The sequence below is a fragment of the Seriola lalandi genome, unplaced genomic scaffold (assembly GCF_002814215.2).
Source record: "Seriola lalandi dorsalis isolate HSWRI2012SDOR001 ecotype SW California unplaced genomic scaffold, Sedor1 jcf7180002054062, whole genome shotgun sequence".
NCBI lineage: Eukaryota > Metazoa > Chordata > Actinopteri > Carangiformes > Carangidae > Seriola > Seriola lalandi.
The window spans coordinates 570502-591757 of NW_019524615.1; the positions used below are offsets into that span (position 1 = coordinate 570502).

A 21256-nucleotide genomic window follows, 5' to 3' on the forward strand; every position below is an offset into this window, starting at 1 on the left:
TAAAAATAAAAACTTGATCCCAAATATTGTGGAGGAAAGTTTTCTCTTTCTCTCAGAGACACAATCTCATTCCTGCTCCCACTCTGCTCTGAACTCAGATCTGTTAATGATCTCTTTGCCTTCAGTTTTAAGTGGGAGCAGGCATCTTGCATGGCCTAGGGCAGCGTTACATGCCGTCAGACACTCCAGACGGGACTGCTTAACTGCGGTCTGGAGCACACAGGCATTGGGCTACGGAATGTGCATACACTGAGAGGGGGGTTGGGACAGAGGAGAAAGGGGAAGCACAGCAGCGCCTCTCTCCACTCGTCATGGGTCTCCATATTTAGAGTGCACTTAACGTCTCTAATGAAGGCAGTCGATCACTTTGATTCCCTTTACAGGGGCCAAACATCTGGCTCAACACTGTGGGTACGTGCGATAGTGGCATTCATGCCATGTGCGACCCTTATTAGAGGAGTGAGACAATCTAAAATGGGATTGAGTACGCACTCAGCAGTTAATCATGTAAGAGAGGTCAGTCACATTTGCTTAGATCTGTTCGAGTCTATTTATCTGACACCCGAGAGAACGCAACTCAACTGCTCGGCAGGGACATAATTTTACAAAAAAGTTTATTATCTTTTAAAATGTTTGTACACTCGGTATGACAATGTGCTTACACAATACTTACAGTAGAGTAGGGTGAAACTTTGTACATAGAAAAATAATAACAAAAAAAGAAATAAAGAAAACATGAAAATCTCCCCCACCACTGAAATAAAATAGAGGGCTGTGAGTCAGTGGGGTCCTAAGTTTGACGGACTGATGTGGTAACTGCATCAGGAGGGCTGAGCTGGTGAGGATGGGTGGGCTCACTGTGCTCCCTGACCCTAGTCTCCTGTGTGCAGCTTTGATAATTTTACACATTATTTACACTTTAAATCATGAAATGATAGTCCTTTTACAAAGTGTCTGCTTATTTAAACATTCCCAAAACTATTATTCAATATATTCACATATAAAGCAATGTACATATGTTGGAACTTTGTTTAATGCAATTTAATAGGCTGCAACAAATTGGTAACCTAATGCTAATGAGACTACCTTGACCACTGTAAAACTTGGAAATAAATGTGTGACAGTTTGTGGAGCGACCTAAGTGTCTCTAACTTCTAACTAGGACCAACAGTGATAAAAAAGCCATAACACACAACATGTTTAGAAAATGTTAAAACTTCAATGCTACAACCTTAATTTTCAGCATCATTCCTGTGAGAAGAGGAAACAGAGCAGAAAAAGTTGGGAAAGGAGTTGGACAGGAAATGAGGAAAAATTTGACACATAGCTAAACAGCACATCAAACATAGCATTCAAACCCTGCTCCCGTTATTATACATAAATCGATAAAAGACATGGAAACATTAATCTCTAACCCCTTTGCCAACCTGCTAGTCACTGGCTGATCCCTAAGTGTATTGTGAGTAAAAGCTTGTCCCGGTAAGGGCATATTTCTTGAAGCCAGAGACGTGAAAAATGAAGGAATTTCCATAAGGATACCACTCTGACCTCAGCCTATATCATGCATCCATAAAACAACAGAGGCTCCAAAGTCTTGTGGTTAAGAAAGGCAGGGTTTGAGGAGTGGAAGCTTGGACCTCCACAGCCCAGTTAAAAGCAGCACCAGATACAGAGTCAGTGGCAGGGGGGTTGGTTGAAGCGTGCACAAGAAAAAGGAGGCTGGGGGGTTGGGTGGGGGGGCTGGACTGTTCTGTTATTGATCCATTTTTTTAACGGTGGAAAGTAACAAAGAAATTTGATGTGTATGATACCAAAGCTGATTCCGTTGAATAATCCTCATTCAGGGCTAGAAGAGTTTAAAAAGTGGAATTGAGGTGATCATCTCGGGAACATTTAAGAGCCACAAATGGAAAAAAAAAAAAAAAAAAAAGCTAAAAATCAAACGGTCAGTGAGAACATTAGTCTCTATAGCACCCCTCAGTGTCGTCCATTGAAAACACTGCACCTGGAGTCTCGGGTTGTTCAGCAGCACTCGAGTCTCCGACAGTCTCTAGTATGGGGCTCCTCCATGATCCATGGGGCCTGGAGAGCTCCTGTGCAGTGCAATTCTTAGTTATAAATACAGGTAAGAAACTACTTCACGGTTCAAGCTGGCCAGGTCATTACATGTAGGAGTGAATGGAAAGGCAAATCTGTGCTTCTCCTGTGTTAACACAGAGCAAGTATAACATCTGTGGCCTCTGAGGCTAGTACACCTCTGTGTCCTCCTTGGGCCTGTATACAGAGCCAAATCTCTGCATGTACTTCTTGATGTACTCCTTGGTCTTGTGCTTCACATTCTCGTTACACTCGAGGTCCTCAGGATTCTTACAAGCTTTCAGCTCCTTATTCATAACTCCATGAGTTAGCTGGAAGATTGAGCAGAGATGAGGAGTTAGACATGTTTCTTGTCACCAGACTACAGTAAATTATAAAATTACAATGTATATCTAAGTTGTGGCAGAATGGGTGGATGGTTAATTCTCTTTTAGTGACTTTGCCCTTTGTAATTGGAGACAGTAAAACACAATCTCTAAATGAGTGAACCCCAGCTTGTTTCTCTGTTTATTGTGCCCATGCCCTCAGAGTCATGGCATGTCCGAATTGTGCTCAGTGCAAACCACTCCCCACATACACAATCCATGGACCGACTGGGAACCATAGAAAAAAGAATGTTGTCCTTTGAAGAAATGCTGGTTGCAAAGAGTTTTTCGAGAGGAATGAGTAAAACAAAAGAGAGGCAGATAATAGTTTACATGTACAATATGTTCTTAGTCTCTTGCAGAGACAGAATACAAAAACATTTGGCTGGAGAAAGAAATCGTGGGAGCTCAACTATTTAGTTCTGGTTTGAGGGAAACTTTGAAAACTTTTCCTTTTAAGTTAAAAGCTGACCAATACTCTCATTGTGCTCTCACCATGTAGAGGCCGGTGAAAGGTTGCAAGCTCCTCTGGGATTAATGGAAAAACTAACCGCGTGTATAAACATCTTACTGCTTAATCGTACCTTTCTAGCCAGGTGTTTGAAGTCTTCGGTGTTGCTGATGCGTCCCAATTTGCAGTCTGGCTTCCGATAAGGATTTAAACATTGCACGATGAACTGGGACATCTGAGTAACACACACAAAAAAAGACATGTAAAGAGAAGAATATGTCAAAACAAATTAGAACTTGCATGGGTAGATAGAAGACATTCCCTTCAGCGTAGGCAAAGGTGTAGAGGTCTAGAAAATTGAAACATCTGGAGTTAAATAACATTGCTGCAAACACTGTTTGCAGAGACTGCAGCTTACCTCTTTCCGAAATGTCTCTTTACTCTTTTTAGCCAGTTCACTCGAAGTGTCAGCTTCAGCTGTCTTCGTGGAGAACTGTAACAACATAATAGCAGAGTGAAATGATTTGATTAAAATGCTTGATTGCAAACAAACATAATTTGTTTCACATTGAACCCTTGGCTTTGAAAGTGTAACGTGTCACAAACAAAGTCTCATCAAATTCTACTTTTTTCATCAGACTTTTTCTTAGCTATAGGGGAATACAGCATTACCATGTCATACAGACATCATTCAGCTGAGTAATTTCTCTACAATAATAACCACAAGTGAGGCCCCACCTGTGCACCAGCTCAATCAAACATGGCAACTGGCTGCAGAACAGTAGCTATCAAGGTCAGTAGGGCATCAAACAGCACCTGCTCAGCAGCTACTTGACAGAAAGCAGGGATATCCTGCCAGGATGCTGACTCTCCAGCCTCAGCCTTCAACAACAAAGGCAAGCAGGCAACAGCTGACTGGCTGCACCGACAACAAAGTGGTGAGGATCAAAAGCAAGCACAAAGGTTTCACACACACAGTGCCAGGGACAAACAACCAGAAACAGTAAAACTGAACCATGTACAAGCAGGGCATATGCCATATTTTTAATGCTGGACATGGACACCACCACTGTGTAAACACACATGCTGGGAAATGGTCCATGACCTTGAAGCTGTACTTGGCAGAAAACTTTGCATAAAAACATGGATCTCTACATTTCAGTTTCGATGTTTTGTTTTTTTTTTTAAAACTGTTACATCTAAAAAAGACAAAAGGGACAGTTATATAGTTAAGAAACCGCAAATAAATGAATGCTAGGTCTTCCAGATGGTTTTTATTATCCTCAAAGTTAGGATAAAAATGAAGAGGGAAAACAAACGAGGCAGAGGAAGAGGAGATGAGCAAAGCCACCCCTCCCTGCATGGCCTTGAGGCTAAGGGACAGACAGCTGAGCAGGGGGGTGGGGTGAGTGGATTCTCTTTTCAAATCTCAAGCCTCTATGTAGATTCTGATGAGGCCATTTTGCGAGGAGTCATCTGCGAGAACATAAACAGTCACTGAATGTGGTGTTGTGCTGATGTTTTTTTTCTTTTTTTCCTCCTTGAGACACATCTGAAAGTAATCACTAGTGCAGCATCTTCAATTACCTCAAGGAACAAACACTATAATCATGTTCTGCATCCAAGCACAAACTTTCTGGGGAACCAAACAAAAAAGTGAAGATGATTCTTCGTCATTGTTAAATGAAGGAACATAGTTTTCTCTTCACGGTTTTTCTTGTATACAAAAAAAAAGGTCCGGTGCACAACAACTACACACATTTAAGGTTTCATAAGACACTAAAAACGATAACTTAAAAGCTCACCTTGGAAGGATTCTCATCATACGTGGGTGTTCCCAGGTCCATTTCAGATTCATGGTCCACACTAGTGTTGTCGCTACTTCCCTCCCAGGTTGGAGGGTCCCACTGTGTTTGCCTGACAGGCAGAGGGAAGTAATGTGACATAAAGATACATACAGGGGGTGTTTAGAGGCACAGACACACACTGCATAGACGCATCGCTACCTTGTGACAATGTGGTAGTAGTAGATCTTCCCTTCAGGGTCTCGAGCCACTTTCCAATTGGGAGGTAGGACGATAGTTTTGGGTTTAGGGGGAGAGGGAGGAGGCAGGTCTATCACATTGTTGGGTACAATCATTTCCTAGAGAGGAGAGAAGAAATAGAAAAGAAGCATCAGTAGCAAATCCATGTAGCTTCACTTCTAAGTACCAACAATTTCTTTCGGGTTTAGCTAAGAGAAAAAACCCAATTCATAGGCTACAAGTTTAATGATTGTAGTTGTAGGTGAGTGTCACTTTGATTGTTATTTACAAATGGAGCCCACTGAACCCTTTCTTTTATTTGTTCTTAAGGCACTTTGTCATTATATGAGACAGGTCTCAAGAGTTGCACAATTTAAATGTCTACTACCCCCTTGTGGTCACACTGAGACATCAAAACCTCATGTAGTAAAGGTGATTTGTAAAAATGTCAAAGACCCTTGAAACTGTGACGTCAACTTCATAAAAATCGCTCCAGCTTTAAATCAGTTCAACTTAAATGCAACCTCATGCTGCCAAAAAACATGAATCCCATACAAAACCCTGAAATATATGACAGATTTTTAAGCGATCCTACCTCTCTGCCCCTTTTACCAAATCAAAACCACCTCACCTCTCCTTTTCTAATATCCTTTTGGGAACAATTTTGAAATATCCCTCACTGTGTTTTGCCTCATTCTCCCGTTTCAGCTGGGAATACATCACATTGCAAAAGCAAAGACACAAGTTTAAACATCAGAAATCGTCAGTCAGAGATTACAGATTAGGAGTAGATTTCTTTTCATTCCAAATGCTTGAGAAAATAGATGGAACTTGTATGCATTACCTGTTGCACAGTTTGGGATGTGACAATGGTGGTGACTGTGCCTCCCTGCTGCACCACCACTCCCTGTTGATGGCCGGGATACACCGGCTGGCCATGCAGGTAGCTGGCTGTGGGTTCAGTGTACGCCTTCAGAAACACAAAGTACAACCAGATCAGACAGGTACTCTATGTATTCCAGATTTCTATCAAGTACAGTTGTGCATGTACTGCATTGCATTGGGTTGGGTTGTAGCATTCAATAAAAAATGAAATACATATTGTGGATTCAAATTTTATATAGTGTAAAAGTGTCTATTTAATGCAAAACATTCTATATCTATGTTCACCCTTAATATGAGGTACCGTATTTCTTACATTAATGACAAAAATAAATGAATCTCTGCTTTTCAACACTGATTATTATAGAATATGAGTACAGTAAACTCCACAGCGGATATTGGACCCACACGAGGAACCCTACCTGTATGACTGGAGTGTTAGTCTGAGGGTAGGCGGTGGGGATACTGTAGATGGTTTGGCAAGGCTGGCCCTGGTAATAGATGGCTGTCTGTGTCTGGGCCTGTGCTGGAGCTGGAGCTGTGGCATACTGCTGTGCTGGCTGGGTCTGCACAGTCACTGCCTGCTGAGTGGCAGGGTCCCAGAGAGTGGTGTAGCTCTGCTGGCTCTGTACCTGAGGGGCCGTCTGGGCTGGTACAGAGAGGACAGCTACACCTGCGTCCTGAGTTGCTACAGTTGGCTGGGCATACTGCTGGGGGTTTCCAGCTGCGAGGTTGGTGGTGGTGATGTGCTGAGAGAGATTAGAGACTGGAGTGGCTTGGGAAGTGGAGGATGGAGAGGTAAGTCCCAGGTCTGAGATAAGTCGCTGAGGAGGAGTCTGATCATAGTTCATGGTGGGTTCAACTGAAGGGGTAGGGAGCAATACTTTGCCTGCATTGGGGTTGGTGGGATCCACAAAGGTCTGAATGGGATATCCAGGGGGGTAGGTTATATAACCAGGGCTGGAGGCATAGGCCAGAGCAGGGTCATAAGCCATAGTTTGAAGCTGCTGCTGCTGCTGCTGTTGAAGCTGTTGTTGTTTCTGGGCTTCCCTCTGAGCAACCTCCTGCTCAAACAGCTTTCTGCGTTCCTCTGTGGACAGTTTGTTGCGCTCCTTGCCACTGACTCCTCGCGGTGTCTTGTTGCTGTTAGATGGGTCAAACCTTGAAAATTCAGAGAACAATACCACAGCTGAATACCAAAACTTTACCATGTTATGCAGTATACAAAAGTTTTCACTGCACATGGAAGACACTTCACAGTGTTCCCCCAGGGACGAGAATTCTTACCGTTCTTCAGTGCGTCGACTGCTCCTTTCATAGGATGACGGTGGAGACACAGAGCGTCTCCTCCGTCTGTCAGTGCTGCGGGGAGTTTTGTCAGAGACTCGATCTCGATCACGATCACGGTCACGGTCACGGTCGCGGTCGCGATCCCGGTCACGATCCCGATCCCGATCCCGATCCCTATCCCTATCTCGATCCCGATCCCGATCTCTGTCTCTGTCCCAGTCTCGATCTCGATCTCGATCTCTGTCTCTGTCTCTGTCATAGTCTCTGTCTCGTTCCCTCTCCTTCTCTCGCTCCCTTTCACGTTCTCGGCTCCCAGAAGTGTTGCGTGGTGTCAAAGCTGTGTCTCGATCTCGGCTGCGATCTGTGAGAAAATCAAATCAGTCCAAACTGTATGGAAATAATTCTGTGCCAAAAATCAGCAATGAACTAACTTACCATTTGCTTCCTTTTCGACCTGACTCTTCTTTGGTATTCTGTACACCTCCTGAAAGGACAAGCATAACTTTGACTTCAAACTTCAGATTTCAATACCATGCAAACAGATTACAAACAGAAAATGGGTAATACTTTACATTTTTATGCATGTTTGACAATGTCTCACCTTTAGATCCTTCCAGCTATCCAGAAGCCTGGCAGCCATGCCGCTAATGTCCAAAGTACTGAGCGGGGGCTCCTGACTCCTCTCACTCTCCACATCTGAGACACCTTCCTCCTCATCCTGAGAAGGAGTTCCTATCACTGATGGGTCCACAGGGGCCACTGTGACCTCAGAGGGCATACTGACTTCTGGGATCTCAGAGCTTGGGGGAGCATCAGTGGTAGATTCACCAGGTTGCACTTCACTGTCAAGAGGAGCCTTCTCAGGCTCTTGTGTCTCTGCCTGTGCTTCCATCTGCTCTGAAGGCTCCTCAGGTGGAAGTTCAGAAACACCTGTTTGGATGGACTGACTCTCTGGCTCAAGAACTTTTACAGCAGACTGGTCACTTTCCAGTTCAGCCTTTTCTGTCACTGCCAGACTGGCCTGCTCCTCCACACTCTCCTGTTCCTCGCCAGTCTCCTTTGACTCCTCAGGTTCATCCTTCAGACCCTCACTTGTGTCCTCTTTCATCTCAGTGTCCTTCTTCTCCAAATCCAACTCCACTTTGTCTTTCTCCTCCTCAGTTTGAGGTTGGGGCTGAGTGCTAGAACTCATCCCTGCCTCTTCCTGTTTCTCCCCTTCGACCTCTTTCTCTGACTCTTCCATCGCATCTTTTGTTGGATCTGTGGCTTCACACACTGGTTCTGCCTTCAACTGTTTGCCGTCAGGGAGTCCTGCGTGTGAGTTTTCATCTTCCTCCTCATCATCATCTTCCTCCTCCTCCTCCTTCCCATCAGATGCTTTACTAGCATCAGAGAGTGCACTGTCTAGACTGTTTTCACTGATGATTTTAAGGCGGCGGTACACAGCAGGTTTGGAGGTGTCACCATCTAATTCGGGTCCCATTTTGGTGGAGGAACCATCAGGAGTGTTGAGGGGTGTTTGAGCACGGGAGGTGTTCTCACTGGAGTAGCCATCCATCTCAGCAGGGTGAGGGAGAGTTTTTGTTTGGGCCCATCGCTGAATGAAGGTCAGGACTCTGCTCTCTTCCAACATGTTCTTAGTTGAGATGGGAAGCACAGCCAGCGTCTTCATGATCTGTGAACAAAATGTATAATCAGTGATCAAACAGCAAATAACTGTATTTATGATCATAGAGGCTTTGAGGGATTTAACAATTTAAACAAAGGAATGTGACCACATTATGGGTGTGATAATAAAAAAATAAAAAAATCAATGACATAATTCACCTCTAACTGCAATTTGATGTTGTTTGCACTGTTGCCTTTAGCTTCAGAAAGCTCCACCATGAAGATCCACAGCAGAGACAATCCATGATGGTCCAGGAACTGCTTCAGGCATGACGGATTTTGAGTATCCTGTGCAAAACAAGCATATTACCTACTGCAAATGACAATAACAAGTAAGGTCTCAACTTTCTAGCTAAATCATAACAGGAGAGTAGTGCTAACTATTTTGTGAAACTAGTCGTTAATCACTCAGGTCATACTTGTATGAGCTTGAGACAGATGAGTTTCTGCTCCATGGTCTCCACTCGGACCATTAGTCTGCAGAGAGACACCACCTGTTTCTCATCATACAGGCCTTCTCCATTCTCCAGTAGCGCCTCCAGTTCCTCATCAACCTGTGGAAGGACAATATGGGTATATATAGGTTATTATTGACAGTGTTGTTAACACATTTCGGCATGTATTAATACAATTTACAACTGACATCATGATGGCAAATACGTAATGGTAATGACATGGGAGTACAAGCTAATTCATAAAGTTACAGTTATTGATTGTTATGTGATTAGCCCTGTTTAACTACATTACCATTATTACAATTAACCATTTTACCATACCAAAAAATCAAACATTACTAGGCTCTAGTAGCTTGTGATAGGCATTAGTACTTTTGAATACTACAATATTCTGTCTTTTGTGTTTGCAAATAATTGTTCTCCAGACAGTTCACATTTCAAACAGATGACAGAAAGAATTTCAAATATGACTGGAAGAACTGACCGTGGTGAGAGCACTCTTTCGACTGCGGTCTTTCTTCATCTTCCCTCCAGCTGCTCGAACACTAACTCTGTTCTCTCCACCCAGGAAGCCTCTGCAGCTGGGTGCGCCACAGAAGCATTTCTGTGCTTCTTTGCTGGAGGGTTAAATAAAACAAAGGTGAAATCACCAAGATAAAACCACCAGTTTAATGGTTAAATAACCTCTTGTTAAGTCCCCTAACTATGTGAACAAATAGAACATATCTACATCTATTGTTTTCACACATGCAATAAAAGCATAGAGAGCAGAAAATACAAGTTTGAAAAAAATAACTGCAGAGAAACAGTACCCGTATCTCTGGAACTGGTAATCAAATGTCAGTTCAGTCCCTGCAGTGACGGCCTTGGTGGTGAAGAACCCAACTCTAAGCTGGCCATTAACGGTCCACTGAAATGGGGTACAAAATTACCATCAGTTAATTCAGCTTTTAGCAGGGTAACCTGAAAAGTAATATCAAAGAGCAATCTTTTGCCACTGTACCTTTTGGGTCTCACAGTTGGGCTCGCAGCTGTGGTTCATGAACCGGGAGCAATTTCCCTTTAACGTTGCATCAATGATCTGAAAAGACATAATACAATGTCAAGTACTTCTGCCAGCTACTTTACCTGAGTCATTAGACCAGATTGCAGTTTAAATATGAACATTAAGTGTAATGTGTTGCATAATTTCTTACCTCATTATTTTTTAGAGACATGAAGTAGTAATGGATGTTCTTATTGCGAGCATATTCTTTCACTCTTGTTTTGAACTCCTTGTGGTCCAGCACCTCCCCGCAGTATTCCAGTACAAAGGTGTTTCTGAGACAGAAATAAAAACAAACCGGTTTGAAAATCGTCCTGTCTGTGTTTTCAACGATAACATTTCAAAACATTGACTTGCTCAAACATTGCATATTTTGGTTTAGGATTGCAATTATTTTTTTAATGTACAAAAGGAAACAACATGAGCACCTTTATCATGTAGCCTATTGTAATCCAACAGAGTAAGCAGCCACGAAATAACTACTACTGTTGGAACCTTTTAATGTTAAATGGTAGAAAACATTTAAAATGTGGTACTGAATACTTAAAGAGGCTTACGAAGTCAAGTCTTTAGCTGCCCGTAGACCCCAGCCTTTGTCTTCTGTGAGGATAACTTCAAAGTCTGCATGTTGTTTCATCTGAAAGCGTCGATTAGAGCAGTAGACTCCATTTAAGCATCGTGATGAGCTGGAAAGAAGAAAAAATGTATACAAAAAAAAAATGACAATGTTAAGGTCAAACTCTAAAACATTTGTTGACAAAATCTGTAGAGTTAGATAGTAAACAAAATGATTCATACTGCCTCTTTTCTTGTCTTATTTGGAGCACCATGTTACCAGATTTCCTACCGCTTAAGCATTATATTTACATTTACATCAACAAATATAATTTGTCGGGCTCTCGAAAATGAAATGAAACGGTATGTGAACAGTACTCGTCTATGGCCTTCTTCTACTAATTGTGCGATCCTTTCAATACTAACGACTCAAAATGTGTTTGTTGTATTTTCGGGTTTGCCTGACCTATCCTAACCTCTTACATGTTGTGGTACAGCTTTATCAGTAATAATCAACTTACCACTCAATCATCAGCAGCCGATTTAAACAGTCTTCCCCACATGCCAATACTCCCCTTGAGCGCTCCTCTCTGGGCAGCACTGGGCACTCACACTGCATCCTCTTTATATCTCGATGAGATTTGCTTTTCTTTCTGCGAATAAAAGTATAAAACTTTTAAAGCTCAAACCTGAAAGTACGTAAGTGTTTTATTATGAGGTCGTTCATTGCTTAAACAAACATCGCTTATCCAGTCAGGCTGGATAACATCTTACCTCTCAGTCAAGTAGAGGTTCTCCTCAATCAGGTCAAAGTAAGGGGGCATCTTTTTAGACTTGGAATGCTCTTTCCATTTATTGGCATCTTGAAAGTCCTGCAGAGTGAGTGATGGACGTTGCGCCTCAGCTTTGACAAGAGTTTCCTTAGAGATGTCAATATCTCCTTGACGCTCCCTTTTGCCTGCAGGCCCAGCCTCTGCCTCATTGTCTGAATCTGACTCAATCTCCGGACGCCTTTTCTTGGGAGGGCCTCTCCCTCTGTGGGGTCTAAAATTGTCTTCTCTAGGGGGGTCAGGCACAACAGAGCCCCTACTGTTGCTGCTTATTTCATGCCCTTGTACAAAGCTTGATGACCCTGCAGTGTTAGGTCCATTCCATTCAACAGCTGTTTTACTAAGATCTGATGATTTATCCCCACTGTAGTCGTCATGGTCATTAGTTAGAGAGTCAGGATGGATTTCACCTGCTGGATCCTGATAATGTTCATGTGCATGGAGGTAAGGTTTTCTGCTAGTCTGCATGTTTGGGGATTGATGGTTCCAGATGGCATTATTCTGCCTGTGCTCCTGTCCCTTGGGAGAGTTTCCCACCAACTTAGTGTTTGTTAACTGTGGCCCATGACTGCTATCAGGCTGCTGGTATGTACTACTTGGCTGCTCTGTTTGCGAAAACTCCCAACCCAGGACGAATCCATTCTTGTCATTGATATTGTCAGCATTGGAGAAATCACCTTGTTGATAATGGGAGTACAGCCGTTCACCTCTGCTACTTAAAGTGTGCTGTTTGTGCCCTTGTTCACACTGTCTGGAATTATCAAGGCTGTGAGCAGGATCTGTGGCACTTCCATGGGCACTGATACGACCGGCCATGTAAGGCAGGGCACTGATGGTGCTGGAACCCTCAGAGTGACTGGTGCTGTCAATCATATTGCTCTGGGATTGACACAACATGCTGCTATTGGATGAGTTATTTACACCAGCACATGGACCACTGCTCTCCCCAAATACAGTGGAAGGACTCCCCTGTCTTTGTTGAGAGCTGACTTCATTTGGGACTTCACGGGTATTCATGTCAGCTGTTATATTGGCATTGTGCAGTTCTGAAATATTCATAGGACTACAGGAAGCTCCCGTGTCCTTGGTATCCATTGTTAGGGAAGAATTCTTTGGCACCACCACCACAGAGTGCAATCGTTTTATAGCCTCACCACAATCGGAGTCGTACTCCGAGTTGTCACTATCACTGCCCTCACTCTGTCCTCCTAATGCATCCTGATGAAGTGATGTTCTCTTACTCAATTTGTTTTTGTGACCGCTGTCCTTTGATGTTTCATCGTGGTCATTTCCATTCCAACTGTTAATCTTTGCCGCTGCATCAACCTGGGATGTATCATTTATGTGCAGAGGCTCATCTGTGTTTGTTTTTTGAGAAACAGTCAGTTTTAAGTCACAGTGGTCAATGCTGGTGCTTGCTCGTGAAGGCTCACTTTGGTCTTTGTATTTATCAATCATGGATGTGCTGTCTGAGCCGACCTCCTGCTTAGAGATCTCAGTCTGCTTTACCAGTGTGGAATGTGTTTCAGGTTCTGGTTGAATATTATCTTTAATATCAGAGTCTTGTTGGCTATTGTCTTTAGAAAACTCAATTTTTTTGACAGAGATTACTTTTTTAACAGTAGGCTTACTCTCTGCACTAAGCATCCTCTGTGAATTATCACTCTCTGAGGTGTCCTGCCCAACAATATCCCACCGGGACTTTTTGGTAGTACCGCTGCTCTTTTTAACGGTATCTATACTTTGCTGTCCACAAGTGTGCTGGTTCTCAGGTTCAGGACACAGTGACTCCAATTTTAGCGGCACACTTGTGTCAGACTGTTTCTCGAACATATTCAGCTCAACAGTCTCTTGTTTAGTGTTCTGCTGGACATTATGTGTAACAGGTACATCCGCTGTATCAGGTAAGGACTTTGGCCCTGGCGAACAGCCAAGAACTTTTTTTTCCTGGCTGTACACTATACTTTCAGTACTACTGCATGAATATAAGACAGCTGCATCTGAGTTCACATGTGGTTGATCAGAAGAAAGGCTATCCTTCACATTGGTCAAGTTTTCCAGGGAAGCATTTACATGCTTTAGGCTTTCACTTGAGGTTATAGCTGAGGTATCTTTATTCTCAACTTCAAGACCTGATTTCGTTTCTTTTGCTCTTGTAGATGATGGTTCTTGCAAACCCTTTTCAGTACATGAAACTATCTCCTTAACATCCTGATTACCAAGTTCATTTCCATGTTGATGGGAATCTGATTTTTCTTTTTCACACTGAGAAGAAAGTTCTGTGGTGGTTGCACATGACGGTGCTTTGCTGGAACTGTGAAATATGTCATCTGATTGTCTATCATGTCCAGTGGTTTTCACAGAAGATCTAGAAGGGGTCATCTGTTTCGAATCTGGTCTACTGGTTTTCTTTAGGGAGTTTTTACTCTTCTCCTCTGAGCCAGAGCTTTTGTCAGAGCCCTGTGATGATTTTCCTTTATGATCTGCCTCAGAGTCACTGGAACTGCTTTTTTGGCATTTTTCATGTGTTTGAGAGTGGGTATGCATACTGGAAGAGGAGGATTTGTTGTTGGTCTCTGACTTGTGATGGATGCTAGGTTTACGGTAACTGGAGTCCAGATCAGGAGAGCACTTACGCTGTGAATCAGAGTCTGATAATCGTTTTGAATTCCTTTCAGATTTTGATGATTGTGTTCTTTTATCTATCTCTGAAGAGTGAGGAGAATCTATAGATTTTGAGACTTTCTCTGATTTTGAGTAAGAGGATGATGATTTTGACTCTTTATGTGAGCTTGAATGGACAGACGATCTACTCGAGTCACTTGTCCTTGTCCTTGTTTTCCTATGGTCATCCTCAGAGTCAGAACTGTCCCGAGTTCTGTCAGTGCGAGAACGAGAACGTCTTCTCTCTCTGCGTGGCGAACTCCTGTGTGATCGGCGGTCAGAGTCGTGATAGTATGACCTTTCAGAGCGTGATCCTCTGTCACCTCTGGACCTCTCTGATCTGGAGTGGGATGAACTTGTTCGAGACCCTCTTGATCGAGACCGTGATCTAGACCTGGACCTTCTTCGATCTTTGTCTGATCGAACCGAGCGTGATGATGTGTGTCTAGAATCACGGTCTGATTTGGAGTAACTAGAAGACCTTTCATGATTCTCTGACCGCTTTGAGCAACTTTTTTCCTTCTCCTCCACATGTGAACCAGAGGAAGACTTTTTTACCTCTTTGCTTCTGCTGTCAGAGTTTGTTTTACTTTTGGAGTCAACTGATTTGCAACTGGAAGACATCTGGACTGAATCTCCATCAGATTCTGAGCCAGGGGGCGCACTATTAGACTGGGACCTGGTTTTCCTTTTGTATACCTTATCCTGCTCAGTACTGCTGGAAGTCTCTCCATCTTTTCCTGAGGAAGCAGCGGGCTTCTTGAGGCTCGGGGTTAGCCTCGTCTCAGAGGCTTCAATGTGAGCATTCTCAGACGGGCAGACATCAACGACATTCTGAGGCTGGGGTGTTGGGAATTCAGTTGCACTCTTACTTGCTGACTTCTGCAAAAACTGCAATTCAGGGGAGAGCTGCTCCTCTGGCATAAGGGATGTTGGTTTCTCTTCAGTCACAGAGACACTGAGAAGTTGCTTCTTGAAATGCATCTTTGCCAAGTCTGGTTTCAGTTTAGTGGCTGAGGAGACTGGTGTTTGAGAAGGTGTCTCTGCTATTGATGTTGGCACCACAGGTGTCTGCTTTTGTTCAGTTTTGCTGTCTGTACTCTGCCCTCCTTTGTCTGAGACTGACTGTGACAAGGCAGCCTGAGGTTCAGTGACGGTCTTGTCAGGGCTGGCAGGGATGAAGAACAGGCTCTGCAGTGGCTTCTTGGTATGCGAGAAGCTGAAGGACACTTTCTGACGACCCTGATCCTCTAGGTTGACCTTCGTCTTGGTCCCTTTAGGCAAGAGATGGTTGGACAGCATCACTCTGGGAGACAGGCTTTTCATTAGAGCTGCCTTGGATAGGCCTTCAACCTTTACCTGCAATAATAGAAAAAAGAACACAAGTATGTGAAATTAGACATAGTGGTTGTATCATAACAAATGTTGCTAAATTGCTCACTAGCTTTGTGTTAAAACTTACCGAGGCACCACTCCCCTCCTCTCTGTGGTTACATCAGACACCATGGGAACATGAAAGAGAGAAAAGACAAATCAATTTGCGCAGTTCATATAGAACTAGGTAACAACTTTAAGATACTCAGGGAAGATAAGAGAAAACAATTCTCAAGGTAACCTTGCTGGATGTGAACATGCCCCTCTTTAATTCTGTTTTCCCTTGTTTTCCCTGTTCTTAAAGTGCAAAAGGCCATTTATACAAAGAATAAGCATGCTTTAGATTTGTCTCAGAGATTAAATTAGGAAATACTAATAGAGTGAATTTTTAAATCATCTCAAACATTTCATCTAAACCACATTCATTTTTTTTTTGTGGTTTGCGTTTTTGAGTTCCACAGGAAATAGGAGAAATGGCTGACATGCAACAAAACCAGGGATGGATTCCAATTCAGAGCACAGAAGTCATGTCTTAGTTTGTGTCTAGGCTACTTGCCCAACTTGGCACAGTGACAGGGAAAGAGACAGTGACTGAAAGAAATGGATATAAATGAAAGGTCAATGATAGAAGGTACTCCTGTTCTATCAAATTCATTGGCCAATAAATGTTATATATACTGGATGACTGGAATAGCTGAAAGGAAAGAGTAGGTGGCCACAGTAAACTCAAAACATAAATGAAAAATGTCTTACTAATTTAAACAGAAGAATACTTGTATAGTTCCCTTTTATTTCTGAACTTTTTATGTTGGATGATACTGGTGGAAATCAAGATTTTGCTCAAAATTAAATAAATGCTCAGGATTTAGAGACCAAACATACCCAGTATGGCTGCTATGTATTGGGAAAGCTGCTTTTTAAAAAGTAAACAAAAACTAGCTGTATCTGCAGACAGTATATGGTCAGTGGATTGAAATGTTTTTTACAACATGTATATATATATATATATAAATCGTTTATATACATGTATACGTGTACAGTATATGACATACACACACACAGTGAGTGTGTAGTTTGAGAAATGTTGCACAAAAGGAAAGCTGAATGCATACAAGATACACAAGCCGAGATAAATCGATAACAGCAATTTACCATTTCAGCAGTGTTTTTCAACTTGAGCAAATGACTTACATTAAGTTTGTGATATTTCTGCTGAGTGTGGTCAAAGGATAGTTTTACAGACTTGATTTTAAGTATACAAGAAAAACCAACAAAAAACTAACTGCAAACAAACTGTAAACAAAACATGGAGTATATTTAGATGATCTATTAGCGTTTTTCCATCGCATAATACTGACTCGGTAGACACACAAAGCTACGTGACATACACACGAACAATGGAAGATAAAGAAGGGATATCAAAAAGAGAAAAATCTGCACCTCCTCAATTGACCCTGGGGAGGTTTTGTAGGTTGCCATATTAAAAGTAAACCAGTGGCAGCATGAACAGCTTCAAATCCTGAGCAATGTATCGAGTGCATGGTCGAAACTATCTTAACAGGACAAACAGAATGCTGGCACTCACAGATAAATAAATTCATGTTTAATTTGTTTTTTTTGCCCCATGTTAAACAGTAAAATTATGTATCCGTGAGAGCTGGCATTTTGTTAGTCCACCCATACTAAAAGTACAGTAAAATAACAAACAAAAATGTCACAGGCAGTGAGCGGTATACAATTGCTTGGATATTTAAAAATGGCACATTTGTTCAGAACGTCCCGTCTCACACAGTGATGACACAGTAGTGACAATTATTTCTGACCAATCAGTAGTCTCTAATGTTTTCATGTCACCTTTTTAGTATTGCCTCAGCTTGCTTGGAACCTCAGCGGAGGTAATACCAAAAAAATAACAGGTACCAGGTCCTATCCACAATTTTTGCCCAATGGAAAACAAAAAAGGCGAGTAGTTGAGTTAATTTGGGCCGGTACCATGCAGCGGAAAAGGTCCATTTTACAAGGGTGGAAATAAACAAATTACAAAAAAAAACAAAAACAAAGAGGCACAGAAATGTTGACTATTCAACCTGTAAAAAAAGGAATAATTGGGTTCTTGTTCCTCTTTCTGTCCTATTAAAGTATGCATGTTTTCCTTAGGGTAGGCTCAATATGGGTGCTAGGCAACAACTGGGTCATTTAATCCTTTAGGATTTAATTTCTCCTTTTTCTGTGACCTTCAAAACGAGACACTTCTGCGGGGACATTCAAATATATACTAAGGGCTATAACAGGCAGCCTAAAATCAAATGATTAATGGACTGGACCTACTAAACATAGAACTTCACCTTTATCAATTCATGCAGCAAAAGTTTTTTTTTTTCTTACACAAAATACAGGAATGTTATTCATATGTAGTTTCCAAAACCAAGCATTGTGTTGATATAGTCATTTTGTTCATGCAAGAGAGTTACACCATAAGTCTTCACTTTTTATTTAGAGGCATTTCTACCTTGGCATACTACTGCTTGTCAAGACAACATGTTTTCTAATGTCAAATTTAAAATAAAAGCCAAAGACTTTTTGCAGAGGACAGTCTTGTATTCTTGATTGTCGAATAACTGTCATTGTACAAATAATGACAGAGCCTTGGGCTTGGGATGATCCTGAACTCAAAATCGTTTACCAGTAAATAGTTGCAAGAAAGATGTGCACATACTGCATCCAAAATAAAACACAACTTGGTAACCACACTATACATATTTCCAAATTCATATCAAATGACTCAAAACAAGAGTATACACTTTGAGTTGCATTCTTTGCTGTCTAATACCTGATCTCTGACCTGAGTAGAGTGTCCATTGAGAAACTCGTCTAGGATTAGTAGGCCTGAAGAGGCTGCTGGCCAAGAATAATCCAAATCAGAGAAATGAGCCCTCCAAAGTGACGGGACACCTGACAAAAAGAAAGATAGGGTTGTAATGAACTGAGTCTCGCATGTCCACAACATCTTACAGCTAGTCTTTCAGGAACTTTCATAATTTTGACATCATCAGCATCTAAGAGAAGTCCTTCAAATGCAGAAATTCGGGTTTTTGTTTGACTCAATAAATATAGTGTTTAATGATGTACTGTGTGCAAAAAACACTATATATGTGTCCATTTGTGTACACCAGGTCAAACAGTAAGTGCTGTCACATGCTTTCAGCTGCTGTATTAACGACTTTTTTCAAGCTCCCTTCCTAAAATTCTACTTATCTATCATTGCAATGTGGCAGACCCCTTGCACGTCTAAATGAGTGTGTCTGCTCTGACAAAGATTTCTCTCACCTTGGCGGGCTGTTTATCTCTACTGTTGTCGCTTTAGTTGCATCTCAGCAACAACAAAAATAAAATGTTACATTCATCTGTGGCTTATAAATAGAACTATTATGAGCGAAAATACAAGAAAAACATGGATGCAGGGCGAGGAAAGGGCATGCATCTCATTATGAGACATGTAAAGCGCAAGCAAATGGCCTACAGAAAACAAAGTGTGTCTGCATAGTGGGGATTTCTATTAAAGAACACATCGACATTCTTATGAAAACAAACTGAGTGCTTTGAAGCAAATTAGTAAACTGACTAGCGCATGGCCTGTGCGGGAGGAGTGGATGCAGCCAAAACATGGCCTTTAAATGGATGAATCTACCTACTGTGAAAACGAGTAGAGGATGTGCAGCAAACCTACCAATTTCGTTAAATATTCTATCACGACGTACTAATTAGTCCAACTACAGCACATATATAAGTAATAAGCAGGCAGGAAAACCGAGGTGAACGTAGCTATTCGACTGTGGCGCCGGTTTATAAAAAAATATATATCAGAACCAGCTAAGCTAACTTGGGTGAGCTAACACTAAAAGAGAGCTTTCGTGGGCCATCTTTGCAGATAGCGTCAGCTGGTGTTGTGCTATGTATAATTCGTAAATTAATGTTGACTAACCAACAACTGTGTGCTCGGAAATGCTATAAGTGTGACGTTTAACATAATTTCAGATCGCACAGCAGAAGTAAACAACCACATTTGTTTGTGAAAACGAAGACGGCTAGCCAAGAACCCCACTAGCATCAGTAGCTAACGCTAGCTATGTTAGCTAACTGTCGTGACTAGCAGCTAGTTGGCTAACGCTATTGCTGTTAACTTATATTTTACTAAACGCTGTTTGAGTTGTACCGAGGGTGTAAAGTCTTGGTAATTACGGTTTTCTCAACTCCTGGGGAGCTCGTTACTTTTCTAATTTTATGAAAACGCAGGAAGGGTTTCATATGCGTTTCCGTTTTAGGATGTAATGGACCCATATACTCGAGTCTGTACACCCGGCTTTACTAGCATGTTGGCTAATGATGTTTTGTCCTGTGTGTAGTGAAATGGTTTTTCCAAAATCAACGTAAAACTAAGCAGAGATCATCGATTCACGAGATACTCACTTTACGACGTGCTTAAGGTCACAAGGTTCCCCCATCTTTGAAATCGCTGGTAATCGGCCCTTGGTATAACATCAAGCAACAATGTATGCCGACGTCAAATCCATACGGAGCTGTCGGAAATGATCGTCGGCTCAGTGGCTCCGCTGCTGCTGCGCCCCAGCTTCAGCCTGGGTGATTCTTGGTACTATCGAGCTAGCATGGGCTCACATAGTTAGCCAAGAGTTGGAGGAGAGATCGAAATGACAGATAATCACGGAAACCAAGCCCTCAGAAAATGTCTTAGTTTGGCCAACCTGTACGTTACAATAAAACTGGCAATCTAACCCACGGGAAGGACTGTGAACATATCTTTGGGATACCTTTTATTCCACACTGGTCCTCACAGTGCCTCTATGGCTGTGGCTGCTGTGTTCAACAACATCACATGATGTGGGTGCACAGCTGGCGCGAACCCTGGAGCGCACCGCCGATCCGAGCAATCAGCAGCGACTTACTAAATAAAAAAAAATACAGAGATAAAACTAAAAGCTTCACTACTTTGTTATCAAATGGGAAGACATAATGAGCGGAGAGAGGGAGAAAGAAATGAGAGCCTGACACGGAGGGTCCTCTGTATTTCATTCTGGCTATTGAATAAAAATATGTAGCACCCCAAATGTTTAAGACACTAAACGTAAACAGGATGTTCTCAAAATAATACAATGAATAGTTTTTATTTATCAATTAACTTCAACAAAAAAAAAAAGAGTCAGCAATTCGTGTTACCAACCTTTGCATTTAAAACACCAATTCTCCTAGGGTACACTTGCACTCAGTTTTTCAAGGTACTTAGCAGGTAGGTTGTACCAAGCATCTTGGAAAACTTAACCACAGTTCCTATGTGGATTTAGGCTGTCTCAGCGTCTGACTCGTTGAGATCAGGGTTCCGTGAGGGTCTCTTGCAGGAGTCTCTGCTCTTCCTGTAGCTGAAAATAGCTTTTTATGACTGGCTGTGTTTTGATGTTACTGCATAATGAATATGGGACTGATCAGACGCACCCCTGATGTCATTGCATGATGAATAAGAATCTAGACAGCTCAAGGGCCTCA

General features: G+C 42.1%; 1 protein-coding gene across 1 annotated transcript; it reads right to left on the minus strand.

Annotated features, from left to right (window-relative positions):
* Positions 1 to 597: 597 nt before the first annotated feature.
* Positions 598 to 20552, minus strand: setd2 (SET domain containing 2, histone lysine methyltransferase). The gene is made up of 22 exons (XM_023403153.2): positions 20168 to 20552; positions 18543 to 18652; positions 15789 to 15810; positions 11607 to 15685; positions 11354 to 11485; positions 10835 to 10963; positions 10429 to 10552; positions 10236 to 10313; positions 10045 to 10142; positions 9717 to 9849; positions 9197 to 9331; positions 8937 to 9065; positions 7711 to 8784; positions 7545 to 7593; positions 7107 to 7470; positions 6242 to 6980; positions 5782 to 5907; positions 4920 to 5056; positions 4719 to 4830; positions 3332 to 3406; positions 3047 to 3148; positions 598 to 2408 (listed from the first exon to the last, which is right to left on the minus strand). Exons 2-22 carry the CDS (start codon positions 18557 to 18559, stop codon positions 2247 to 2249), a joined length of 8016 nt encoding a protein of 2671 aa, XP_023258921.1. The 5' UTR covers positions 18560 to 18652; positions 20168 to 20552; the 3' UTR covers positions 598 to 2246.
* Positions 20553 to 21256: the final 704 nt, after the last annotated feature.

Bases quoted from the DNA above. Each gene is read 5' to 3' on its own strand.
- setd2 (XM_023403153.2), bottom strand. The intron at 6,981-7,106 runs GTAAGAATTCTC...TGAATTTTCAAG, and splicing joins AGTCGACGCACTGAAGAACG to GTTTGACCCATCTAACAGCA. The intron at 5,908-6,241 runs GTAGGGTTCCTC...GTGTTTCTGAAG, and splicing joins CTAACACTCCAGTCATACAG to GCGTACACTGAACCCACAGC.